Source organism: Motacilla alba, chromosome 23 (assembly GCF_015832195.1).
Source record: "Motacilla alba alba isolate MOTALB_02 chromosome 23, Motacilla_alba_V1.0_pri, whole genome shotgun sequence".
In the NCBI taxonomy this organism is placed as follows: Eukaryota; Metazoa; Chordata; class Aves; order Passeriformes; family Motacillidae; genus Motacilla; species Motacilla alba.
The window spans coordinates 866,391-894,277 of record NC_052038.1 but is presented as its reverse complement, the minus strand read 5'-3'; the positions used below and the strand labels follow the sequence as shown (position 1 = coordinate 894,277).

Here is a 27,887-nt window from a genome sequence, read left to right as displayed (position 1 = left end):
ATTTCACACATTCAGAGAGCAGGAAGGAAGCCGAGCTGCTCTCACTTCGCGTTCTGTGGGGCGGCTGCAAATCCGACCTCATTAACTCAGGAGTGCTCAGAGGGACCTGAAAATGACCCCCCAAACCCCCCCTGAGCCCCCCAAATGCTGCTGCTTCAACATCAAGACAGCGACAGTGGCCCTGGGGATCTTCCACATGGTGAGTCCTGCAAGGGGGACAGGCAGACAGGAAAACAGAGGTGGAACCTCTCCAGGAGGTGCATTGTTGTGGTTCACAGGGTTCCCTGACACTGGAATGTTCTCTGTACCCAAGAGGAAAACTCGATGAGTTAAGAGGGATGAACAAAAGGTGGTGGGGGACAGGGAGAAGCGGAATTCGCTGCACTGGGAGGGGTTTTGAACTATTTTTTCCTGTCTCTGCCAATTGGAGCTCAGGGAAACTCGCTCTGCTTCCTGTTTTTCTGCTCAGTGCCGGAGCTCCTACCTGAGTGTATCCAGAACCTGCTGGGTGGGAGTGGGCAGCACTGGCAGTGGGAATGTGGGAATGTGGCACTTAAGGGATTTGGGAGCTGGATAAGCAGAGGGTGATGGGCAGAGCTGCCTCCTCTGGGTCTCTTTTGGTTTCCATTGGGATCATGGCCGTATCTAGAAGCTGTTCAGGGCAGGGATAGCAGAGCAGGACAGCCTGGAGGCCCGTCTCTCCCACGCTCCTGGTGGCACTGAGGAGCTTTAGGTGGTTTCAACCGTCCTGAGGATGCGGTTTCTTGCATGGATGGGTTATTAAAATAACCCCTGTGCTGCCCTGGGTGTGCACAGTCAGGGTTTAGGAGCCCTCGGGGTGGTAACGGGGCTCTCACAGGTTCCTGGGACAGCAGAGGGGGAGCTGGGGACCTGCTGCCTGCAGAAATCCTGTGGAATCAGCAGCTGTGGCACGGGAAGGACATTCCATGGTCCCCCCACAGCTCTGGGTGTGCACAGCCAGGGTTTTGGGCCCTTGGGGTGATAATGGGGCTCTCACTTGCCCAGCAGAGGGGCACTGGGGAGAGCTGTAGCCTGCAGAAATCCCATGGGAATGGCAGCTGTGGCACACAAAGGACATTCCAAGGTCCCCCCTCTTCCCTGGAGCAGCAGGAGCTGTACCATTCCTCTTGCTCTTGGAAAACAGGGTAATTTTTGGATAGGTCCTGTCTTACTTTAAGAGCTATCACAGAATACCAATCATTTCTCCCCCCTGCCTCTTCTCTCCCTTCCTGATGGTGCAGCTGCAGCTGGGCAGGGGGAAGGAAAGGGAAAAGGGATTTATACCTTGGCTGATTTGCTCCATCAGTTCAGGGGGTTTGGATCAGGATAAATTCCTGCTGTAGGTGCCAGGGATGAATCCCAGCCATGCTGGGTGACAGCAGTGCCACCAAAGAGCTCTCAGGCTCTGTGGCAAGGTCTTCTCCCATAAATCAGCTCTGCCTCACTGCTGATCTCTTCAGGGACAACTGGAACAAATCCTGGGTGTTCTGGAACAGAGACAGGGAAGGAGGAGGGGAGTGAGGAGAGGATGGGGTGTGTGATCAGCCAAGCTCCACTGGTGTGGGGAGATGACCTGCAGGTGACTTTCAAAGACAGCACTGGGGAGTTTGTCCTGCTCCTCAGGCCTCAAGGTGTTTGACAGAGGGATTTGAGATCAGGGCTGGAAACCTGCTCCAGTGCAGGAACAGAATTCCTCTCCTGCTGCTCCTTGGTTGGAGCCAGAGGAGCCTTGAGAAGCAGCCTCTGCAGCTTGTCTGGCCTCAGCTGCACTCCAGCCCCTCTCTTTGGCAGCTCTGTAACTCACAGAGCAGAAATTCCCCTCTGGAACCCTCCCAGGCCCTGTCCTCACCTCTGGACATGACTCAGGTGAGCTCAGAGGGATTCACTGAGCTCTCACCAGGCTGGGCTGAGCCAGGGGTCCCACAGAGCCTGAGCTGCCTGTCCTGGAGCAGCTCAACCAAGGAGGCAGCAGGACAAGATGAAATGTGAAAGGAAACCAAATGAGAACTCAAAGCATTCCTCACTTCACCCTCGGCTGCCACAAGAGCCACTCGGAAATTCAAGAGAGAAAAGGAGAAGCTCTGACAGGGCAGCATTTTTGGGTGGTGCTCTTTGTGCTAGTGTCCCCAGAACACCCCAGCACCCAGAGCACCCTGTCCCTGTCCCCAGGGGCCCCTGTTCCCCACGGCTTCAAGCTCCCCTTGCAGAAACCCCGGCTGTGAAGCAGCAGAGGAGCAGCCTCGCACCAGGGCCACATGCATGAAGATAAATCACCTGGAGATCAGTCAAGCTGCAAATATTTCAGAAAAAAAAGGCACAACGTGACTTCTAAGAGCAGTTTAACCCCACTGCAGCTGCAGCAGGATTGTCCCCAGGGAATGGGAGCTCTGTGTGTTAGGTTCTGCCTTCAAGACACCCTAATTTATCTCCCTTGATTTAATGACTGGATTTATCTCAGTCCTACATTATTTCAGCATACCATGGAATCACAGAGTGTCCCGAGCTGGAAGGGACCCACAAGGATCCTCAAGTCCAGCTCCTGCCCCTGTCCAGGACCCCCCCCAAATCCCACCCTGGGCATCCCTGGAGCTCTGGCAGCCTCGGGGCTGTGCCCATTCCCTGGGGAGCCTGGGCAGTGCCAGCACCCTCTGGGGGAAGAACTCTGCCCTGCTCTCCAGCCTGAGCTGCCCTGGCCCAGCTCCAGCCATTCATTTCCTGGGGATTCAAATTTCTTCCACCAAGAAACATGGATCTCCTTTTACAGATGAACAGCAACAAAAGTTCCAGCTCTAGGAGATCAGGGAGGAAGGGCTGGAGAGGGGCTGGGAATGGAATACCTGGAAGTGAAATCCTCTATTTTAAACCTGTGACTCTCCTGCTGTGGCATTGCAAAAGGAAAGGGAACTGGGTATTTTTCCGTGTGAAATGAGAACTTTTTGGTTTCTGAGGGGTGGATCTGCAGTGAGACTAGCTGTGCAAGTGAGACTAGCAGCGCAGGCACCACATCCATCCTGCTCTGCCTTCCTCCAAAAGGCCCCTCTGCAGAGGGTTCATCCTTTGGATGTGCATTCCCTGCAGGAATAAGGAGGGCTCCACATCCCAGCATGCCAAACTCAGCTGCTGGAGAGGTGTCCTGTGCTGGCCTGGCTCTCCATGCCAAAGGTCTCTGCCTGCTCACAGCCCAGTGCTTCTTTCTTTCTACACAAAATGGAAAACTTTAAACCAGCTTTTGCCTTAAACATCTCCTGAATCTCTCGGGCTGGGCTGGGGTTTCCTGCCATGTCCTTATCTTGTGTGACTGTACTTGGTCTGGGTTGTGTGGCTCACTTCCTCACCAGAAAGGAAACCAGGGCCTCGTTTTTCTCTGGCAGACATCAGAGAGAGTTCCTCACGCTCAACTTCAGCCTCCGGATCTGCTGGATGGGATGGGAATTTGGGATGGAATTTGGGGTTTGCTGTCCTGCTCTCACCCACTCCTCTTTCAGAACAAAACTGATATTTAGGGCCCAGCTCATCCATTTTGCTCAGGCTTCCTTTTAAGTGGAACCTGAAAAGTCAATTTCTGCCTGTATTTCCCACACTGGCAATCGAGGGGTTGGACCAACAGCAGAAATAAAGGAAGCAAAACATGTTTGGAAGCCTGAACATGAAACCTCTCAGCCACCTTGCAGTCAGGTGTGATCTCCATGTGTCTTCATTAAGAGATCCCTCTCCTCCCAAGGGGCACCAGCAGCTGTAAAGACACTTTGGATCGATGCAATTTCATCCTTGACAGGGTTCAGAGCTGCCCTGGGAGCTGAAATGCTGTTCCATTAAGCTGAACTCGTGTTAACTTTGTCGTGTCCTCGTGTAATGAGATCTGGATATTCCTCCTTTTCCTGCCAGCTCATGAACAAATTGCAAAGTTCATTTACTTAATTGAAAAAAAGGGAAGACGGCAGAGTGGCTCTTGAACAAGCTGGTATCAGACAGGCCCAGGGAAAACCTGACACATCCTTCCTTCTCTCCCAGACTCTGGACAGAATTTTAAATTCAGAGGGACAGGGTGGACAGGAGCTCCCAGTCCCCTTACAGCTCAGCGTGGCTTGGTGGGTGCTTGCTCTGGGAATGCCACAGTTCTTCTGGGGGCTGCAGCTGGGGGCTCAGAAAGTTGATGAATTTGGTTTGAAATTATTTCTAGATCTTTTGCAGCTGACACAGAGGCAGAGAGAGGGGCTGTGCTCAGCTCCTGTCACCTCCCAGCCTCGCTTCCCCCTTTCTGGGGCAAGGCTGAGCCTTCCCTCTCATAGCTCCTTTGCAAGGGCAGCTCAGCACTCCTGGCTGGGCATCCCCGCTGCCCAAAGTGTGTCTGGATCCCTCTGAAAACCCAGACCCATCCTCTGCCCAGGCCCAGCCCGTGCAGCAGCTGGCTCTGTGCTGTTCCAGCAGCCCCAGTTTGCAAACACAAGCCCAGACTGCAGCGGTGCCACTTCCTCCTTGCCCGCGGTGCTGCTGCGGCCGTGGCTGAAGTGAAAGGCTGGTGCAGCTCTGGTGGAAAAAGTGTTTCAGCTCTTCCCAAGCTGGTGCTGATGTGGGTGGCAGATAGGGCCTGGCTTCTGCATCACTGCAGGGCCAGAGGGCTCGGGGTCACGGAGAGGGGCAGCTGGAGGGACCCCATGGGGTCACTGGTGCCACTCCCTGCTCCAGCAGGGCCATCCCAGAGCTCAGGGCACAGCAGAGTGTCCATGTGGCTCTGGAATGTCCCAGGGAGGAGACTCCAGCCCCTCTCTGGGCTCTGCTCAGGGCTGGCACTGCCCAGGGCAGCAGCTCTGCCTCCTGGGCAGGGGCAGCTCCTGGGCTCAGGCCCTGCCCGTGGCTCTGGGGCCATTGCTGGGCCTGGAGCAGAGCCTGGGCCTGCTCTGCACACAGGGACAGGCACACAGGGACACACAGGGACAGCCAGGGATACACACAGTGATGGACAGAGCAGCTGTGGCTGCCCCTGGATCCCTGTCAGTGCCCAAGGCCAGGTTGGACAGGCCAGGAGCAGCCTGGGACAGTGGGAGGTGTCCCTGCCATGGCAGGGGTGGGATGGGGTGAGCTTTCCAATCCCTTCCAACCCATGGGCAAATCCCTTCCAAAGCGGGCAATGGTTCCCAGGATTCCCCTGGAGCAATATTCCCCAATATTCCCCTGGATGGGTTGGAGGCTGCTCTGCTCAGCTCTGCCTCCAGTGTAGGATACAAACCCCTTCCTGCAGAGCTTTGCCAGGAAATAATCCAGCAGAGAATAACCCAGCAAGTTCCATTCTTTCTGGGATTCCCTGATTCCATGGAGATCCCCTAAGCTGGGCTCAGACATCCCTGGCTGAGTGCAGAAGTTCAGGGCCAGGACTGAGCCCACAGCTCTGGACCTCCCTCCATTTCCCAGCTCATTAAACTCTGGACAGAATGAGCCCTGGAGGCTGGGGTTTGATGGTCCATTTGGAAAACTTGGGAAAAATAATTCCAGTTCCAGAACATTTGGAGATTTTCCTCAGATAATAAAAGAAGGAAAGAGATGGTTTTGTCAGTGGAGTGGCTCAGCTGCACTTACAGGGGGATCTTTTATCTTTTTTGTGTTTCTTTTTACTCTTTGGAATACTGGTATTGCATTTTCCTCATCTCAGGAGCAAAAGGCAATTTCAAAACATAAAACCAGGATAAAAACCACTGAAACAAAACACACTGCCTTTGTTATTTCTCCATCCTCCTTCTGCTGGCAGTTAAATCCAAAATATTAATAAACTGATAACTGTTGTCGCAGAATTTCCTGGGATTTAAACCCATTGTGTTTGACTCACTTGGAGACTCGTCCATCCAGCATTCCCTGGAAATAAATTCACTGCTGGGAATTTGGCCCAAGGCCCCTGAATTGTGTTTTTTGCTTTGTTTTCCAGGTCATGAGCGTCCTGCTGCTGATCGAGTATTCCCTGGAGGTGGCCAACGGGAAGGGCTTCTGCAAAGACCTGGACAAGGATTACTACAGAATTGGTGGGTCCTGGGAATGCTGCAAAGCAGCTGTGGGGCAGGGAGGGATCCCTCAGTCTTGATTGCTCCCTCTGCCTTTTCCATCAAAGAGTTTGGAATTCTGGGTCAAAAGCTCAGGAAGGAATTTAGGCTCTGTTTGGGGCTTGCTTTAGGCCAGGGCTGTGTTGGAGATCAATGTGGAGCCCAGAGAAGTTTTTATTTCAGAGGATCAGCACAAACTCTGCAGCACCCACAGAGTCCTTCAGCTCTCTCTGGAATCTCCTGTGGAGTCCCCTGGCAATCCTGGTTTCCCTTCCTCTCCCTTTTCTCCAGCTGTGGATCATTCCAGCCTCACACACACTCCTGACTTCCTTCACATTCTGGGCATTTCCAGGGAAACACTGAAGTGTCCCAGAACTCCTCAATGGACAGAGGGGACAAGTCCCACTCCACACTGATCCCATGGATGTGTGGGCTGTGGGACACTGCCACCAGCACACAACACCCCTCCATGCCATGGAGCCATTCCCATGGAGCCATTGCTATGAAGCCACTCCCTTGGAGCCATTCCCATGGAACCATTGCCATGGAACTATTGCCATGGAGCCATTCATGTGGAACCATTCCTATGGAGCCATTTCCATGGGACCATTACCATGGAGCCATTGCCATGGAGCCATTGCCATGGAGCCATTCATGTGGAGCCATTCATGTGGAACCATTCCTATGGAGCCATTTCCATGGGACCATTGCCATGGAGCTATTGCCATGGAGCCATTGCCATGGAGCCATTTCCATGGAGCCATTGCCATGGAGCCATTGCCATGGAGCCATTTCCATGGAGCCATTGCCATGGAACCATTGCCATGGAGCCATTGCCATGGAACCATTCCTATGGAGCCATTTCCATGGAACCATTGCCATGGAGCCATTTCCATGGAGCCATTTCCATGGAGCCATTGCCATGGAGCCATTTCCATGGAACCATTCCCATGGAGCCATTCCCATGGAGCCACTCCCATGGAGCCATTTCCATGGAGCCATTCCCATGGAGCCACTCCCATGGAGCCATTTCCATGGAGCCATTCCTGTAGAACCATTCTCATGGAGCTCTTCCCTTGGAACCACTCACATGGAGCCACTCCTATGGAGCCATTGCCATGGAGCCATTCCCTTGGAGCCATTGCCATGGAACCATTGCCATGGAGCCACTCCCTTGGAGCCATTGCCATGGAGCCATTGCCATGGAACCATTCCTGTAGAACCATTTCCATGGAGCCATTGCCATGGAACCATTGCCATGGAACCATTCCTGTAGAACCATTTCCATGGAGCCATTGCCATGGAGCCACTCCCATGGAGCCATTGCCATGGAGCCATTGCCATGGAACCATTCCTGTAGAACCATTTCCATGGAGCCATTGCCATGGAGCCACTCCCATGGAGCCATTGCCATGGGACTATTCCCATGGAGCTATTCCCACGGATCTCCTGCCTCTCAACTGTACAGAGCCACACCACCCCTCCCTCCCCCTATGGCCCCCATGCCCAGATTTTCCCAGCCCCTGGTGTATTTTTCCAGAACATTGGAAGAGGCAGCCAAGCTGTCGCTTAGCTCACAATTCCTGAAGGACTGAATTCCACCAGAAGGATCCAGCTCAGATCCTTGCAAAGACCTGGAGCTGCCTCATGAGGTGCCATCTAAAAAACCAAAGCCCTCAAATATTGCCCAACCACGATGTTCTGCCAGAGCTGTTTGGAAACAAGTGCAGGGGGGGTTTCCTTTCTTGAGTAATTTTCCATTGAAAACCATAAGCTGAGAGAACCCTGGGAGCAAAAGCAGGAACCCAGGTCCCCTCCCTGCCCCGTCCATGCCCACGGAGAGAAAACACAACCCCTGGCAGCCAGGAATTGCTGTTCCCTGTTTTTCCAGAGGCTGTTTCTGAGCTGAAAACTCCCTGTACGTGGAGGAAAAGGAGGCTGAGTACAGGTTCCTGCACATTCCAAACCCTCCTGTCCACAAGGCAGGAGTCAGAAATAGGGAAAAGCACCAAACCAGGAATAGGCACTGCCTGGTGAAGTTATAAAAGCTGGCTTCAGGTTTTTCCAAGGAAAGAGGCACACTGGGATCCCCCAGGACTGTTTGACATCAGCACTCAAAGGTTTGGTTCATCCAACAGAATCACGGAGTGTCTGGATTGGAAGGGACTGAAATCACCTGGTTCCAAGGGGAAAGGCATCAGCAGTGAGCAAAAAATGGGAATTTGGGTGAGTCCTGCTGATAGGAACCTGAGCAAGGGGCAGTCCAATGGTTCCCACATTTCCCATGGAGCAATATTCCCAAATATTCCCGTGAACTGGTTGGAGGCTGCTCTGCTCAGCTCAGCCTCCAGTGCAGGGTGCAAACCCCTTCCTGCAGAGCTTTCCCAGGAAATGACCCTGCAGGGAATAACGCAGCTGGCTCCAGAGCCAGGGCTGGGAACAGCACAAGGAAACCAGGAGTATCCATCCATCATCCATCCCTCCATCCATCCATCCATCCATCCATCCATCCATCCATCCATCATCCATCCATCATCCATCATCCATCCATCCATCATCCATCCATCCATCCATCCATCCATCCATCCTCCATCCATCATCCATCATCCATCATCCATCCATCATCCATCCATCATCCATCCATCCATCCATCCATCCATCCATCCATCCATCCATCCATCCATCCATCCATCATCCATCATCCATCCATCCATCATCCATCCATCCATCCATCCATCCATCCATCCTCCATCCATCATCCATCATCCATCATCCATCCATCATCCATCCATCCATCCATCCATCCATCCATCCATCCATCCATCCATCCATCCATCATCCATCCATCCATCATCCATCCATCCATCCATCCATCCATCATCCATCCATCCATCCATCCATCCATCATCCATCCATCCATCCATCATCCATCCATCCATCCATCCATCCATCCATCCATCCATCATCCATCCATCCATCCATCCATCCATCCATCCATCCATCCATCACCCATTATCCATCCATCCATCCATCCATCCATCCATCCATCCATCCATCCATCCATCATCCATCCATCCATCCATCCATCCATCATCCATCCATCATCCATCCATCATCCATCATCCATCCATCCATCCATCATCCATCATCCATCATCCATTCCTGTAAAACGTGTTCCCACTTCCATTTTTGATGGGAATTGAGGAACTTGATGCAAGTGTGACCTCAAGGGTTTCCTTCCTCTTTCAGGGTTTGGTTGTTTTGATGTTTCATAGGGGTTTTTTGGGTTGATTTTTGGTTTGGGTTGGGTTGGTGTTTTGGTTTTTATTTTATGTTTGTGGATTTGGGAGTTTTGTTTGTTTGTTTTTTGTTTTGTTTGGTTTTTGTTTATTTGGGGGGTTTGTTTGTTTGTGTATTTGTTTTCTTTTGTTTGCCTCGATTTTTTTTGTTTTGTTTTTTGGGGTTTTTTGTTTGTTGGTTTGGGGTTTTGTTTGTTTATGATTTTTGTTTGTTTGTTTGGGATTTTGGGGTTTTTTTTGTTGGTTCTTTTGTTTGTTGGTTTGGATTCTTGTTTGTTTGGGGTTTTTGTTTGTGCTTTTTGTTTGGCTTTTTGTTTGTTCGGGGGCTTTTGGTTTGTTTGTTTGGAGGGGGTTGGGGATTTTTTTTTTGGTTGCCTTTTTTGGGTTTTTGTCCACGGCACCCACCCACCCCTGCTGCCAGCAGGGAGGATGACTCCGTTGCCTGGGAACACACAGGAGCCAGCCAGCTCATGGGAAGTTGTTTTCTCTTGGTTTTCTTTCCATCCCTTTGTGTTTGTGGGGTTGTGGGGTTTTTTTGGGGGGGGTTTGATCCAGGTTCTGCTTGGAAAATCCAGCTGGGCAATTAGCTGGCAATGGCTGCTTCCCAGTTAATTAGGGATCCTGCCAGAGAGCTGGAGCAGGAGCCCATGGAGAGAGAGGCAGGAAAACGTGGCTGTGCTGGACCCCAGAAGATCCTGGGATAAGGAGATAAATCCTCTCTGGGCAAACCCACGAGTGCTGGTGCTGGGCAAAACCCAGGGAAAAAGGCCTTGGGAGACTGGGCTTCAATGGGATTGGAATTGGCTCCTTTAGGGAAAAGGCTTTGGGAGATTGGGCTTTAATGGGATTGGAATTGGCTCCTTCAGGGCTGGTCCCACAAAAGCTGAGTCTGGCTCCTTTTAGAAGATTGTTTTGGTTTTAGGTTGTTCCCAGTTAATCTTTGGCTCTTTGTGCTCCATATCCCAGCCTTGGTTCCACTCCCCTGCTCCTCAAAGCTGGGATTGTTGTTCCGCCTTGGAATTCCAATTGGAATTCTCTTTCCCACACCCGCAGGAGCAGAAGGAAAGCAGCAGTGGCTGCCTTTGGAGGGAGATGCCCTGATTTTCTCCAGGAGGCAAAGCCCTTTCCCCCTCTCCCTCGGGGTTTGCGGGTTCTCTCTTCATTGTTTACAGAAATTTCTTCCTCCCGTGGGTCTCGATTCCCACGGCCTGGGGAGGAGCAGCCATCAAAGCCATGATTTCCTTTCCTACCTGGGGATATTGTGATCTCAGAGAGATCAATGTTGTGTTTTAATGGATTTCATGTTTAATCGTTTTATATTTACTGGATTGCTGATCCCAGTCCCATCCCAGCGTTGTTCTGAATTCATGGAATCCAGACTTTGTAACCTGCTCTGGAAAATGACATCAAGGGCACGATTCCCTTTCCTGCTCAGGATACTGTGCTCTCAGAGCTCTCAGTGTTTAATGGGGTTTGTGTTTGATCACTTCATAGTTACTGAAGTACTGATCCCAGTCCCACCCAGTGCTGTTCTGAATTCACTGGGGTTTTATCAGGTCATGAGGAAAATCCTTTTCCTTGCTTTGCACCATCCCAGCCCTCCTTTCCTGGTGCAGGGCGAGTGGATAATTTGGATCATTCCCTGAATCCCACCCCTCCAGATGGCTCCAGCCTCGAGATCAGCTTTTTTTTGGTTCCTGGGGGCATTGCAGCCTCCCCAGAGGGTTTTTCCCCCAAGCTGAGGAAGGAAGAGGCTCCTCGTGCTGGGGGAGGAAGTGCTGGGCAGGGCTTCTTTGCTCACTGAAAGTTTCCCATCAGCAAAGCTCATTTCTGGAGGAGATTTAAAGAGGAGACAGCAGGGGAATTGAAAATCCCTTTTGTATCAATTGAAATGAATTTAAATTGCATTTAAATGAACTCTGTTCGCAGAGGGAGGATGGGAGGGGTGGCACTGCTGATGCCACCTGCTCAGATGTGGCTCAGGAAGGTTTTCAACAAACCTGGAATTGTTGCAGAGCTTCTCAGTGACATTTTTAGTCCTTTCTGGAGCTCGAGGTAGATTTGTGTCCCTTTACCCTGGGGGGAATCTTTGCATTTCCCCCTAAAGACAGCAAATGTCCAAATTCTGATAAAGTTATCATTGTTGGGGTCACCTGCCTGAAAAACAGGGACGGGTTTCTCTGCCTTGACATCTTTAGGAATGATTTTATCCTCTTGACAACAAAAAACCCCCAAAACCAAACCAAAACAAAGAAAAAAAAACCAAACCAAAACAAACAAACAAAAAACCCCAAACGCCATAAAAACCCAAAACCCCCCACCAAAACCCAAACAAACAAACAGAAATGAATATATTTAATTAATAAATATTCACTGGAATAAAGAATATCCACTTCTAGAAAGGGAATAAGGGATGATTTGGGAGTCTGCCCAAGCACTGAAATCTTCCTTCAGCAAAGGGGGACCAAAGCTCCAGGTGAACACTCAGAGCTGGCGGAGATGGAGATGAATTTTCCTGGGCAAAAAAGGGTGATATGGAGCAGTTACAGATTTCAGAGCAGCTGGAACGTGACAGGGATTCTACAGGCACAATTCCCAGAGTTCTTTATGGAAACAGTGGGAGCGTGATGGATAAAACAGAGTTAGGCACTGGATTTATTCATAGTTGTGTGGAATATCCTCTGCTGGAAGGGAGGGACCCCCAAGGACCATCAGTCCTGTGCACCTATGGGAAGGATCAGCTGCTTAAAAAAAAAAAAAAAAAAAAAATTAAAACTTTGGCTCTTTGCTATCAGGTGAAACAGAAGGAAAGGAGTTGGAGAAAGCTCTGGGAAAGGTTGTGCAGAGACTGATAAAAAAAGCAGCAGAGTTTTGCCTCTGGAGAGGTGAATCAGCAGCAGGGCAGTCTGTGATTCCAGGAGGGAAATTTGCTTTCAGGCAAAGGTTGAGCAGGAACTCTGTGGATATAAAACATCAGCCCCTGCACCCAAGGCAGCTGCCAAAAATCACCCTTAACCCCCTCACATGGCATTTTGAGGTGTCCCTTGCATCCCAAAGCTGCAGAGTTGAGGGGAGAGATCCCCCCTGACCCTCCCCGGGGTGAAAATTTCTGCTCTTCTCTGAGAGATTGTGAAGGTCCTTCAGCATTTCACTGCTGGCTCCTTTACCTGCCTTTCAGCCTCTAAATAATTTCCAGCTCAGAGCTATGAGCCAAAAGCCCTCTGGTTTTTGGTTTTTTTTATTCTTCATTTTGTAGCCTGGGGCATTTAACATTTCAGGCCTTGGTTCCCCCAGGCTCACAACTCGCAGTGCCTGGTGGATACAGGAACTTCAGAGACCAAAATGGGTGTAAAAAGGGAAAAGAGGGTTAACTCCAGCTGCGTGGCAATAATTCCTGCACAGACACAATTCTTTGTGCCACTCCTTTAGGAGTGTGATGGAGTTGGGACACCTTTTGGTGATGTGGTAATTTTGTAATTTTTATCCTTTTCAGCTGATATCACCACCAGTTTCCTGCTGATCCTCATGTTGTTTGTCATCAGCTTCCACCTCCTGCTCGGGGTGCTCAAGGTACGTTCCCCACAGATGACACTCGGGGTTTGGATGGTGATCACTGGAATTGTGGTCAAAAAAAGCAGGAAAACCTCCCAGAATCACAGAATCACACAGGAAAAAAAAGGCAGATAAAAATCCCAGAATCACACAGGAAAAAAGTAGATTAAAATCCCAGAATCACAAAATCACACAGGAAAAAAGGCAGATAAAAAGGTCTCCTGGTTCCAGGGAGGGAGAGGGACTGGTTTGAAGCCTCCAGTTCCTGGGAAAAGCTTCAAACTTTTTGAAAGATTTACCAAATCTGGGCAGCATTTCCATCAGGGCTATGTTTGGTGTTAAATGAAGGAGATTTTATGATTTAGAAAGGTATTCTTGCCTCATTTCCTTTCCCTGTTGCAAGTCAGAGAGAACTGTCACTGTGAGAGAGAGCTGTCACTGCCCTGCTGCAGCGGGGACTCATTTCCCAGTGCAGGAGGAGGAATGACCAGGCCCGGGGCTGGAAACACCAGGAATCTGATGGCAGAGGTCTAAGCATTAAACCCACCCAAATAACCCAGTTCTGCCTCTGCAGAGGTGAATTTCAGGGACAGTCGGATGACAGCTCTGATGGGAAGTGCCAATGTCACAGAGTGAGAATTCACAGGAATTTTCCAAAGGGGTGAAAAAATCAGTTTTGATGATTTTCTCTGGATCGGTTGTCACTGAAATCAGAAATTCCAGGGAAGTGTTAATTCTTGGAGCACCACCTAAGGTGCTCCATTCCAGGTGCTGCCAGCTGGTCTTATTTCCCACCTGGAATGGAAATAACCATTATATACAATGGTTATGTAATAAATACCCGCTTTTCCTCCTCAGAACAGGGAGCGGCTCCTGATCCCCTTCCTGGCTCTGCAAGTCATCGATTTCCTCCTGAGCCTCCTGACCATGTTCAGCTCCTACATCCAGGTGCCAGCGATCATCTCCGTGTCCTCCCTGGGCCACACGGTGGGTGGCAGCTCCTCCTCCTGGGGGCTCCTGAGTGGGTGACAGCTCCTTCTCCTTGTTGGAACCCTGGCTGCTGAGAATGTGAGACTTGCTGTGCTGCCAGGCACTGACCCCCAGGAGAACACTGCACTGACCTGAGGCTGTGGAGAAGCTTCCAGAATGGAATGACAGAGCTGGGATTGTGGGTGTGGAGTTTGGATAGAAGTGTGTGATGTCACAGGGTGGGAAACTCAGAGTTTGGGGTTTAGAATACAGTAATATTTGTAGAGCAAGATGGAGGTTTTAGGGTGGAGGCTGGTCCTTCTCCTTCCCCTTCTCCTCCATGGGTTTGGGTGGTTTTGTGTAATTGGATAAAAAGTCCCCATTGCAGGCAGGGGTGGTTGGTTATTGGGTTAAAGGTAAAAACAATTTAGGTGTCATTTTTTAATTGGGCAGTTTATCCCTAAAAGGCCTTGTAGAGAGAGATGGGGCTCCATTTTCAGTGTGTTAGAGTGAAGCGCTGCAGAACTCAGGGTTTGTGAGACTGTGACAGAGATAAAAACATAGATAGATAATGAACATCTGAGTCCCAGCAAGAAATCCCATCTCACAATTTAACCCTGACCTTGGCAGAAAAGAAGCAAAGAAGATGGGGAATGTATGAAATGCAGGATCATTCCCTTGGGGTGGTTCTTCATGGAATCATTTAGGCTGGAATGAAGGGTCCTTACCTTGGGCTGTGGTTCTGCATGGAATCCTTTAGTTTGGAAAAGACTTTTAGGATCCTGAATCCAGATGTGAGGTGGTTTCTCCTGGCTAGACAGGATACAATCCTTGGAGGCTGAAGGAAACCAGTGGCAGCTGGGATATTTATCTTCCCCTGTCTTGAAATGTTGATTTTCTCCTGGCTTTGAGAGAGGTGGCTCTGGGTGTGCCCCTGACAGGAGGGGTTTGCTGCTGATGCCTCAGGTTTAGATTTTATGTTTTTCAGGTTCTGTGCTGCTTTAGTGTGTGGGTCTGAGCTTCACATTATGGGATGGTGAGCTCTCTGCACAGAGCAGGGAGACAAAACAATTCCTGCTCCAGCTGGGCACCAAGGACAAATGATCCAAGTCTCAGCCCAGGAGCACAAACAGCGTGGGCTGGAGAGAGAGAAACAAGCAGGGTGGGAGTGCCTGGGCTGGGGCTGGAACGGGACAATGAACTCCAATATGCAATAGAGAACTTATAAAAGTGAGAGACCCTGTGACCTCATCCATTTTTGTGGATATTTTGGGTTGTGCTGCCCAAGACGGATCTATTCAGTCCTCTTAATAAATCCCTGCTTTATTCTTTAGCTCTGTCTAGTCTCTGTTCTAGAGCAGCCTTCACAAGGCATCACTGGAGATAAACTGAGATTGTCACTGTCCTGGCCAGAGGCTTCCGTGGAGCTCAGATGAAGCCCCACAAACAGTTTGCTCACTCTTTGGGCCAGCAGAAGGGAAGCTTTGGGTTGAATTTACGGGAATTTAGTGGCTTAGACTCCATGTGAACCAGCCGCAGGCTCTGTGCAAAGTGTGAATAGTCTGCAGAAGTGACCCAATCCTGTGATTGTAACCCAGTTCCTGTTCCCTCAGCAGGGCCACTCCAGGACTCCCCTGCTGGTGCTGCAGCTGCTGGATTTCTGCCTGAGCATCCTCACCCTGTGCAGCTCCTACATGGAGGTGCCCACCTACCTCAGCCTCAAGCCTGTGGACAGTAGGGTAGGTCTGGAGCCAGTTCTGCTCATTTCCCACCCTGGGAACTCCTGCAAGTTCCCATTCCCTGGCTCTGCAGCTCCTCTGGAGCGTCCAGAACTGCTCAGTCTGACAACAAAGAGGCTTTTCCGTCTTCTCCCCAGCACTGCTCCTGACTGACAGCTCCCATGTTCCTTAAAAATACACCTTGTTTCTCCTTGTTGGAATCCGATGGATGCAAATTGCAGAGCTAAGTGATTCAGGTGGAGCTGCCTGCATGGAAAATATCTCAAATTTCATCTTTATTAAACAGTCATATTTAGTAAGTCCCACCCTAGTGGTGTTATGAACAGATGGAATCACCACATTCCTCGGAAGGATGGAGACACTGATTTAAGGCCCTGGGATCACAGTCCCAAGTTTCTCCCTCCAGAGAAAAGAGCAGGCTGGTGGCAAAAGTGGATATTAAAATTTTAAAAGTTCATTTAAACAGGGCTTTGCCCAAGGAGTGGAAACAGAAGGAGGAAAACAATCTCCCTGTGATCCTGCTAGCAGTGAAAATCCCTCATTCCTTGCTCTGCCTGAACCTTGAACCCCTCTCTGTGGGTGCCCCTGGCAGAGGGAACGAGTGTTCTGGGCTGAGACCTTCTCCCTTTTCCCCAGGGCTCTTTGCCAGCCCTGGAGAAGCTGCCAGCAGAGGAATACGCCAAAGTGATGATCACCTTCACCATCGCCTTCGTGGCTGTGCTCATCCTCAAGGTAAAAGGCTCTGAAGTGAGGCTTGCCTAGGAAAATTCAGCTTTAATTCTCTCCCAGATCTGCCTTGTTGGGCTCTCCTTGGGTGTGGGAAACTTTGCGATAAGGAATGCTGACTTAGGAATGCCATGGACTAGGACAGACACCGTTGAGAGAGAAGTGAAACCTAGAAACAAGTTTCAAAGGATGGCCTTGTAAATAAGGCCAGATACTTTGGAGAAATAGAACTGTGAAAGATGCACTGCAGTGGGACCCATGAGGGATCATTTTAGATGATTGACTTTAAGGCATTTACAGCATGGTGTGGCTAAAGCTGATAAGCCAAGAAATGCTTATAATATATTTATTAATTAGGAAATAGGTGGCTTCTGATTGTGATGGTGTGAATTATAACATCTGTATTGTCTCACCCTTCACATGACACTGAAAATAAAATAAAAGTTTTTAAAACACCTCTCAGTTACCCCATCTCTGGGTCAGAAAAAGTCTTAATCCGACACTCGGGCACAGTGGGAGCTATGCCTCTGTATGGTTTGTCCAAACCCCTGCCTTTATTTCTCTGTGTGAGTCACAAAGCAAAATCCCTCTTAAATCACCAAATTATCATTGCCCATTCCTGTCAAGAAGGAGAAAAAGGTTGAAAAAACCACAGCAGAAAGGCTGAAAAAACCACAGCAAAGTCCTCTGCTGTAAAGTGCCCAAATAAATGCGATTATTGAGCAGCAGGTGAGATCTTTCATTGGGTGAGGGGCTGTGTCCTCTCTGATGGGAGCAGGGTTCTGCACCCTGACACTCCCAAAGTTCATTAAAACCAGGAGCTAAACCCTGCTGGTGCCTCAAGAAAGCTCCACCAGAGAGGGGTTTTATCTTTTATTGCTTCAGTGGCTCAGGGAACTGATTTTTCACCTTCAGCCCCATGAAGAAAACCAGAATCTTGCAGGTGCTTGGACAGAAAGTGCTGCTTGTGAGCTGGAAACCATTTTACATTCTGAGCCTACGGGAGGGCCAGATAAGCCAGTTGGGAGTGGAGAGTTTTGTATGGATGCATTTAAACCATGGCTTTAAAATCTCTTTTAATATTTGCATGGAGTGTGCAGCTGGAGCGAAGATAACCCCGAGCCCCAGCTGGCAGGAATCTCCCTGACCTGGCAAATGGATTAATTGGAATTTTCCACAGCTCTACCCACGAAATGCTGGAATTTCAATGGGTTCTTGTGCTGGGGTTGTAAGAGGAGGGATAATAAAACCCCAAAAAGCCATCAGGACCCCCATCCTTTAATCCCAGTGCCGATCCCTCTCCTCTTCCATGGGTAAAACCCCATGGGATTCTCTCCCTGCAGCCTCCCGGCTCAGGGCAGCATGGGGCTGGCTCTGCATTACCTGTGGCAGCAGAATCAGTTCAAAATTCCATGGAAAAAATATTCCAAGGGCAGTGTGGGGCTGGGTCTTTGCTGCCTATAGGGCCCTGGCAGGATCTGTTATTCAGAATTCCTTGGAAAAAATATTCCAAGGGCAGGGTGATGCTGCCATTGCACCATTAGGGCAATTCCACTCTGCATCCATGAGTGATCCTGAATCCATGGGGTGAGGTGGGCTGGAGGCACCTTTAGGTTCATCTCACTTCCACTGTCCCAGGTGCTCCAGCCTGGCCTTGGACACTTCCAGGGATGGCAGGTGGGCAAATATTCCAATAATGCTTACCTCACTTTGGAGTCATAAAGGCCTCCAGCACCACAGGGATAAGAAAGCAGAAATTAAGGGGAATAAAACTATCCTTGTGACTTTGATTTATTTCAAAACCAAAATTGGGAAGTGCATTCCTTGTTGTATGATTTTAATTTATTTCAAAACCAAAATGGGGAAATGCATTCCTTTGTTGCATGATTCTGATGTATTTTAAAACCAAAATCAAGGAATGCAGTCCTTCGTTGAGTGCTTTTTATTTATGTCAAAACCAAAACTGAGGAATGCATTCCTCTGTTGTATGACTTTTTTTCAAATCCCAAATCAGGGAATGAAGTCCTTTGTTGTATGATTTGATTTCAAAACCAAAATCAGGCAGTGCATTCCTTTGCTGTGTAGTTTTTTATTAATTTCTTAGATTTATTTTTTAGATTTTTCAGATTTCTAGTTTTTTTTCCATGGATGAGTGGAGGTTTCTACCCAGTTTCTGTGACAGCTCCAGGTTTGCTCTCTGGATGAAGAGGCTTTGGAAGCAGGAAGGGTTTTGCAGCATTCCCAAAAGATGCTCAAAGTTTGGATTTACCTCCGATCTCTGGAATGTTGAGGTTGATTTTTTCACCTCAGATATTTCATTCATTTTTTTCTCTTTCTCTTGGCTTGGTGCCACCCCCAACAGCCCTCATTGTCCTGGGCATGCTCCGCTGCACAGCCCAGGTTTGGGATCTGTGGCTCCCTGTGTTCCCTGAAAATCCCAGCTGCTCCCAGCCTGTTCCCAGGCCAACACAAACACCAGGCACACGACTCGTGCCGCTCGGAGCAGGGAAAATATTGATTTAACAGGTCCAGCCCCACAGACCCCGCTTATTTCCCTGGGCCACAGCCCCTCAATCATCCCTTTTTCCCCAGAAAATGGATAAATATCCATTTATTGCATGGATAAATATCCATTTATTGCATGGGTAAATCCATGGGGTGCCAGGACGTCCTGTCAGGGAAGTGCAAAAATGGGATTTTGCTCAATGAAAGGATTTTTGGGGCAGTCCTTGGGTCTCTGTGGTGCCTCTGGTGCTTTCCTGAGGCATCCCTACTTTGTAACCTGCTCTGAAAAATGGCATCAAAGCCACAATTTCCTTTCCTACCTTGGGATATTGTGGTCTCAGAGGTCTCAATGTTGTGTTTAATGGATTTTATGTTTAATCCCTTTATATTTAATGGATTGTTGATCCCAGTCCCACTATTTTATGTTTAATCATTTTATATTTACTGGATTTCCAGTCCCACCTCAGTGTTTTGAATTCATGGAATCCAGACTTCATAACCTGCTCTGAAAAAGTCATCAAAGCCACAATTTCCTTTCCTACCTTGGGATATTGTGGTCTCAGAGGTCTCAATGTTGTGTTTAATGGATTTTATGTTTAATCACTTTTTATTTACTGGATTGTTGATCCCAGTCCCATCCCAGCATTGTTCTGAATTCATGGAATTAATCACTTTAATCAAATTATATTTTTATAAATTTATATTTATATTAATCAATCACTTTATATTACTTTTATTGTTCTTCCCTTTCCTGCTCAGGATACTGTGCTCTCAGAGCTCTCAGTGTTTAATGGGGTTTGTGTTTAATCCCTTCATAGTTACTGAAATACTGATCCCAGTCCCACCCAGTGCTGTTCTGAATTCATGGGATCGTCACATTCCCAGGGAAGGAAGGAAACACTGAATTAAGGCCCTGGGATCGTGGTCCCCAACTTCTCCCTCCCGAGAAAAGAGCAGGAAAATCCCAGGCTGGTGGCAAAAGGGGAAATGCCCTTTTTGCCCTGCAGTGCCATGGGAAAATGCCCTTTTCCTTCCCCTTTCCCTCTTTTCCAGGCCTACATGTTCAAGTGTGTCCTGAGCTGCTTTAAGTTCATCAAAGCCAGCAGGAGGGAGGAGGTGAAAGTGGAGCCACACGCAGTGGAAAAGGTGAGGAAAAGTGAATTTACCCCAGAAAGTGGACCCAAAACAGTGGAAAAGGTGAGGAAAAATTAATTTTTTCCTGGAAGTGGAGCCACAGGCAGTGGAAAAGTGAATTTTCTTGGATAACCCAGCCCTGCAGCGACACCAGCAGAATTCCTACAGCAAAGGGATCAGCCAAAAATCCCCCAGGAAATGCACTTCCACTTCCACAAGAAGTGGGAAAAGGGTGTAAAAGTGAATTTATTCCTGAAAATGGACTCAAAAACAGTGGGAGAGGTGAAGAAAAGTGAATTTATTGCATGAACAGGAATCCTTTAGACTGGTGATCCTTCTCTCGGCTTCTTTGGGATCTGAGAATTTCCAACCCTTCAAATCCCCAGCAGCAGTAATAATCTATTATTAATAGATTAATTTATTAGTAGTAATAAAAGCTAATAATCAGCTTTTAATTACAATATATTATCCACTTCATTTTACTTCTTTATTTTCTGCATAAAATCTTTAAAATCAAAGTGCAAGGAAGGTGAAACTCGGGCACAGCAGATAAATGGGAATGGATTCCCTGTGATCCCTGATCCAGGAATTTGGGGACAATTCCAGCTGGACTTTGGTTTCCATAGCTAAAAGGGTTTAAAATCAGCTTTTTCTTCTCTTTTCTGTCTGAGAGTTTGGGATTTTCAGTGTTGTAAGGATGGGTGAAAAGGAAAGAGGGTGGGACATGGAATGCTGAGGGGATGGAATGCTGAGGGGATGGAATGCTGAGGGGATGGAATGTTGAGGGGATGGAATGCTGAGGATAGGGAATGCTGAGGGGATGGGGAATGCTGAGGGGATGGAATGCTGAGGGGATGGAATGCTGAGGGATAGGGAATGCTGAGGGATGTGGAATGCTGAAGGGATGGAATGCTGGAGGATGTGGAATGCTCAGGCATAGGGAATGCTGAGGGGATGGAATGCTGAGGGGATGTGGAATGCTGGGGGATGGGGAATGCTGAGGGATAGGGAATGCAGAGGGATGTGGAATGCTGAGGGGATGGAATGCTGAGGGGATGGAATGCTGAGGGATGGGGAATGCTGAGGGATGTGGAATGCTGAGGGGATGGAATGCTGGAGGATGTGGAATGCTCAGGCATAGGGAATGCTGAGGGGATGGAATGCTGAGGGGATGTGGAATGCTCAGGGATAGGGAATGCTGAGGGGATGGAATGCTGAGGATATGGATTGCTGAGGGGATGGAATGCTGAGGGGATGGAATGCTGAGGGGATGGAATGCTGAGGATAGGGAATGCTGGGGGATGTGGAATGCTGGGGGATGTGGAATGCTGAGGGGATGGGGAATGCTGAGGGGATGGAATGCTGGGGGATGTGGAATGCTCAGGGATAGGGAATGCTGAGGGGATGGAATGCTGAGGATAGGGAATGCTGAGGGATAGGGAATGCTGGGGGATGGGGAATGCTCAGGGATAGGGAATGCTGAGGGGACGGAATGCTGAGGATAGGGAATGCTGGGGGATGGGGAATGCTGAGGGGATGGAATGCTGGGGGATGTGGAATGCTGAGGGATGTGGAATGCTCAGGGATAGGGAATGCTGAGGGGATGGAATGCTGAGGATAGGGAATGCTGAGGGGATGGAATGCTGAGGATAGGGAATGCTGAGGGGATGGGGAATGCTGAGGGGATGGGGAATGCTGAGGGATGTGGAATGCTCAGGGATAGGGAATGCTGAGGGGATGGAATGCTGGGGGATGTGGAATGCTGGGGGTATGGAATGCTGTGCTTTGGCTTTTATCTCAGCAGTCTGCTGGGCCCTCCCTTGCCAGCAGCATGCCCCGGCTGTGCCCCTCTGCGAAATTCCTCAGCTTTCCTTGGGATTGAGGCTGGGATTCCGCACATTCAGGATCCTTGGGCCATTCATTGTCCAAGGAATGGGGACGCACTGGCACAAGGTGCATCCAAACACTCCTGGATTTCCTCCCTTCTGCCCTAAAATCCAAGTGGTTCTTTGTCCCTGCTTGGAGCCAGGCAGAGGAACCCCAATTTGCAGAAAAGACCAACTCTACACCTTGTAAAAGCTGTAAAGTTGGTCTGATTTATTTCAGGCTCGGACTCAGGTGGGTCAGCTCCCCCAAAGGACGTGTGTACCTCTGAGAATTCCTGAGTCTGTTTTATCCCCTAACCTGTTGCATATGCATAAAGTTTCATGATAGGTTCATGCATATTTTTTTCCTAGCCCTGTTTCATATTAAAACTGTCTCATCAGTGTTTATGAGCCTGTGCAGCTCTCCAGTAACGTCGTCGTAACATCGCTGTGTCTGCAAATTAGCTTTAGTTTTCTTTTTAAGGTCGGTGGGACCCCTCCTTATCTCTCTTTAGTTTAGAAACTTGGTTTTTTTTAAGTAACTTTAATTTTTTTTTGGTTTTTTTTTCTGTAGTTTTTTTGTGAGAACAGTAAGTTAGTAGATTAAATAAGTTTAGCAAACTATAGACTAAACAAGTTTTTAAAAGCACTCTTCAGCTAAATCTAAAATTAGTTTTTACTTTAAGTTCAATTTCTAACTCTTAATGAATTCTAGGATGAAATCCCTGTGATCCCAAAACCTTTGATCTCTTCCAGGCCACGCTGCCGTCCTATGAGGAAGCCCTGGAATTGCCTCCCAAGGATTGCCCCCCTCCCTATGTGACCATCTGAGCCCAGCCCGGGGGAGAGCTGACACTGGCTGCTGCTGTTGCCTCCCCCAGCAGAGCCCCAGTCCTCACCCAGAGCAGCTCCCAGCCTTTTCCAGCCACATCCTGCCAGGAAACTGTTGGAGTCTTGTCCTGCTCTGGCAGCCCAAGTTCCTGACCCTGGCACCCCAAGTTCCTGACTCTGGCACCTCCATTTCCTGACTCTGGCACCCCAAATTCCTGACTCTGGCACCTCCATTTCCTGACCCTGGCACCCCAATTTCTTACTCTGGCACCCCAAATTCCTGACTCTGGCACCCCAATTTCCTGACTCTGGCACCTTCATTTCCTGACTCTGGCACCTCCATTTCCTGACCCTGGCACCCCAAATTCCTGACTCTGGCACCCCAAATTCCTGACTCTGGTACCTCCATTTCCTGGTTCCAGCACCCCAATTTCCTGACCCTGGCACCTCCATTTCCTGGTTCCGGCACCCCAATTTCCTGACTCTGGTACCTCCATTTCCTGACCCTGGCACCCCAATTTCCTGACTCTGGCACCTCCATTTCCTGGTTCCAGCACCCCAATTTCCTGACCCTGGCACCCCAATTTCCTGACCCTGGCACCCCAAGTTCCTGACTCTGACTCCTCAGTTTTGTGACTCTGGCTCTGGTTGCCGTCCCTGGAATCTGGGATTTGGCTGCTGTGGGTGCAGGGCTGGCCTGAGCCCTGCCAGCTTTGCTCTGTGCCACGCTGGTTCTCCTCTGGCTTAGCAGGGAGACCTTTAGGAAGTGGGATTAAGGGATTGTCCTGGTTTAGGGCAGTTTTGGGAGAAAAACTTCTAAAGGGGTTTCTTCTAGAAAAACAAATTCAAGTGGTTCTTCCCCTAACTGGTTTGGGAAAAAGATTTCCTTGGAGAAAAGTGGAAAAAAACCTGTTTATTTAATAGGCAAAGCATTCATCAGCACAAAAACTGAACAATATTAAAGAATAAAACCTCTTGCTGCTCAAAAAGAGATGGCAAACTCAAAAAATCCCCTCTGTGGGCTGTAGCTTGGCTCACTCAGTGTCTTATCAGTCCCTCTGGCCCATATGGAAAATGGAAATTTTCCATGGAAATGGAAATGTTTCCATGGAACGTGGAAATGTTCTGTGGGACATGGAAATCTCATGTTAAACAATGACAGGGATGAACAGGAAAGGAATTTTCTCTAGGATAACCCAGCCCTGCAGCTCCTCCAGCAGAATTCCTACAGCAAAGGGATCAGCCAAAAATCCCCCAGGAGTTGCAGCCCTCACCCTGTCTGCTTGTGGTGATTGACACAACCCAGAATATTCAGCTCTGCTGTTTCATACCTGAGTGGGTGCTTTTTTTCTGTGCTTTTATGTCATTTGGAAGACGAGTTTCAATTAAAATAAAAATGTTTATGGCTTCCAAACTGTGAGTCTGTTTTCTGAGGGTGTCTGATTGCTGAGGGAAGGAAGAAATAATTTGATTTAAAAAAAAAAATATGGTGCTTTGACCTTGGCCTGATCTTTCTCATGCTTGTGCTGCTTGCAAAGGAAAAGCTGGTATTTCTCATTCAATTTCCTCTCAAAACCTGCCTCTCTGCCTTATCAGCAGTGATAAGGATCTGTGGCCTGTTCACCAGTGACTCTGCTCAGCTCAGGCCCTGCAGATGTCACTGATGGCACTGCTGATGTCCCTGGAATTCCACTGCTCCCCTTTTGGGGTAATTTCCTGCTTTTTTCAAACATCACAGTGTGAAAGAAGTGGGGTTCTCTCAGTCTTAAATAAAATCTCCATTCCAGCCTCATGCAGAGCTCAGATCACAGCCCGGGGGGGCTGCTCCACTCTGAACCAGCACAAACCAGGCTTCAATGGAATATTTAACAGCAAACTTCAATAGAATATTTGCAGAGGATGAATAAGAAATGTGCTGCTGCCCCTGCTCTTTTCACTCGATGTGCATTTCTGTAATGGGGATGAAGAGAATGATGTTGGTTGTATATTTTCCAGCTGATTTTCCCATTAAGGGGGGATAATTCCGTTTTTCTGTGCTCCATCTCCTTGTTCTGGGCACCAGGATGCTCCACAGCAGACCTGGAGTCTGGAAGGGTGCCCCAAATGACATCTCAGTGGCTCCAGTGCTTTTAAACATGCTCAGAAATCCCCCCAAAAGCTCAAACCAGTCCAATCCTCCTAGCAGAAAATCAATTTTCTGCCCGCATGTCTGCCAATTGTTTAACTGTAACCAAAGAGCAAGAGAGCAACTCGAAATTCCACCAGGAAACTTCGCAGGAGAGTCCAGATTGTAGCAGCAAGGCCCAGCCCAATCCCCTGCTTTATTCTGTGGAGAGATTAAATGTGATCTTTGCAATATTAATCAGATTGGTTACTGAGCACGCCACACATCTCTTGGTCACAGCCACGGGACCAGGCTGGGTGCTGGAGCCGTTCTCATTTCCCTCCTCGGCTGCTCCAAGCCAGGCCTGGAGTAGGCCTCGGGATGGGCCTTCCCTTTGGAAAAGCACGAAATATTCCATATCAGAGCCTGGGGCGGTGCAGGACAGCTCTGGGACAGAGCATCCCACACTTCTCTTGGTCACAGCCACGGGACCAGGCTGGATGCTGGAGCTCTTCTTATTTCTCACCTTGGCTGCTCCAAGCCAGGCCGGGAGGCGGCCTTGGGATGGGCCTTCCCTTTGAAAAAGCACATACTGCCCTAAATATTCCTTATCAGAGCCTGGGATGGTGTGAGACAGCTCTGGGACATCCAACCAGCCTCCTCCCACCAAAACCCCATTAACTGGGGCTGCCCAAACATGAAATGCTGGCAATTCTCTTGGTTTCCAAACCAGAGGAGGGCTCCTCAATGTGGTCCTGCTAAATCTTTTTAAAACCCCTCCTCCACCTCTTCCAGCGGTTCAGATTCTCCCTCTAATTAAATTCCTGCTAATAATGGGGAGTGCTCCTGGCTGTTGAGTGGCTGCAGCGGGGTGAATCAGTCCCTGGGCCTCTTGCTTTGATTGGCTTTGACAATAGAGCTGCCGTAGCTAACATATGGTCAGGACGTGTCTGGCAGAGCTGGGCTTGGTCTCAGTGTGGGTTCACACCTGGTCTAACTGAGCCTGGCTCTAACCAAGCCAGTCCATCTCCTGCCTGGGGCAGAGCTTTCCCTGCAGGGCTCAGCATTCCAGCATTCCAGTTTCCCCAACCCTGATAAAATGTATGGATTTATTGTGAGCTCCCAGCCAGGCCAGGGCTGAGCTGGAGACAGGACGTGGGGCTGGGTTTCTGAAATGCCACAGGGCTCGGCCAACACAAACTGAGCCCAGCCTGGCCCAGGCTGCTCCCGAGCCCCACCACGGCCCCAGCAGGGCTGGGCTGGAGACTGAGAAAAGACCCTTTTAAATGCCCCTGTTATTCTGGTTTGGCTTCTCCAAACTGATTTATGGATGTGTCCCCAGCCCAGGCTCAGCTCACGCAAAGATCTCAGCGCTTCTCCAAGCTGGATTTTGGTCAGGGCAGAGGAGAAATGAGCAGCAGTTCTCTGGTGGAGGGGAAGACTGAGCTGATGATTGAGCTGAGGATCTCAGCACAGATAAATGAGGGGGTCTTGACTGAGCTAACAACATCTCCTGGGGTCTGAGAATGTTCCTGGACTCCAGGGATGACCACTAAATTCCCCGGCTGCTGTGGCTTTTCCACCCAGCAAAAGCTCCAGTGGAAAAGGGGATTTTGTGGAACATTCCTGCCAATGGAAGTATTTTGCAGCCATTTTGGATGGGCTTGGACTAACCTGGGAGAGTGGAAGGTGACCCTACCCGTGGCACGAGGTGGCACTGGATGGGTTTTAAGATCCCTTCCAGCCCAAACTACCCCAGGATTCTGGGATCCTCTGATTCCTGGGGCTTTTGTGTGTCTTGCCTTGATCCATCAGGGTTTTGGGTCATTCCCCTTGGAGAAAAGGATCTGCCCACACAATGACCACATTTGCAACTGGTAAATCTCATCCTGCTGTTCTTGCATAGGATCATCAAATCGTGGAATATCCTGAGTGGGGAGGGACCCACAGGATCAAGGATCCAACCCTGGCCCTGCCCAGACCCCCCAACAACCCCACCCTGGGCATCCCTGCAGCTCTGGCAGCCTCGGGGCCGTGCCCATTCCCTGGGGAGCCTGGGCAGTGCCAGCACCCTCTGGGGGAAGAACCTTGCCCTGCTCTCCAGCCTGAGCTGCCCTGGCCCAGCTCCAGCCGTGCCCTGGCTGCTGTCCCTGTCCCAGAGCAGGGATGGGAGCTGCCCCTCGGGAGGAGCTGCAGATCCCTGAGCTATTTGCTCCAGCTGGATACCCCCAAGTGCCCTCAGCTGTTCCTCCAAACCCTTTCCCACCTCCATGTCCCTTCTTGGCTGCTCTCCAACACCTTTAGACCTTTTTTCTATTGTGACGCCCAAAATTGCACAAATTTCTGGTGCCATGCCAGCCACTTCTAGCACAGAAACAACTTCAGGGCCTCCCAGTCCAGGCCAGAAGCGAGGAATTGCACAGGTGGAGAAATCCAGGCAGGGATGGAGGAGCAGAGCCCTGCAGGTGGCCAGCAGGAGAGGCAGGAACCGTGCCCAGGAGGCAGCTCAGTCCCAGGAGAAGCTGTGGGCACGGGGAACAAACAAAAAGTGATCCCTGTGAAATAAGTATGACCCATAAAACACACAAACAAGGCCCAGCCATAAACAGCATTTGCTATTTCCAGCAGCAGCCCCAGGGATATTTGCCAGCTCTTTGCAGCTGGAAGGATAAACAGAAATTCCTTTGATCCTGACTCAGTGCAGGGGTTATTTTCAAAGCCACTCCTGCCTCCCCAGCCTTTCCTTTGCATCATTTGTTGGACGCTTTGCTCTGCACCCACTGCTGTAATTCCACGTTGGCAGGGTGGGAAATGGGGATGCAGGAGGTTGGGAGGGGTCCCTCCATCCCTCAAACCAAAATAGGAACATTGTGGGGGTAAAACACAAGAATTGGAGCTTTTGTCATTATTTCTCTGCAGGGTGAAAAGTGGAGCCAGGAATCCAGCTCGGAGCACTCACCTGGAACATCAAAGGAAGCCAGAAATAGGCAGAAATTGTGGAGCATTTTGTAAAACCTAGGAGCTTTCTGGAGGCTGGAGGGCAGCAGAGCTGTGTTTACTACACGTCCCAGGTTTGTTTAGAATGAAATAAAAACCAACAGCAAACAACTCAG

General features: G+C 49.4%; 1 protein-coding gene across 3 annotated transcripts; it reads left to right on the top strand.

Annotated features, from left to right (window-relative positions):
* On the top strand, window positions 1-27,887 carry LAPTM5 (lysosomal protein transmembrane 5). Of its 3 annotated transcripts, none has more exons than XM_038160956.1 (8): window positions 1-199; window positions 5,939-6,032; window positions 12,843-12,919; window positions 13,760-13,888; window positions 15,484-15,609; window positions 16,246-16,341; window positions 19,894-19,986; window positions 27,694-27,887. In XM_038160956.1, exons 1-8 carry the CDS (start codon window positions 113-115, stop codon window positions 27,784-27,786), a joined length of 795 nt encoding a protein of 264 aa, XP_038016884.1. In that variant the 5' UTR covers window positions 1-112; the 3' UTR covers window positions 27,787-27,887. The 3 variants fall into 3 exon arrangements, with proteins under 3 accessions (XP_038016884.1, XP_038016886.1, XP_038016887.1); XM_038160958.1 differs by having other exon boundaries at window positions 7-199; window positions 15,487-15,609; window positions 27,694-27,883; XM_038160959.1 differs by lacking the exon at window positions 27,694-27,887 and adding an exon at window positions 22,596-23,057 and having other exon boundaries at window positions 7-199.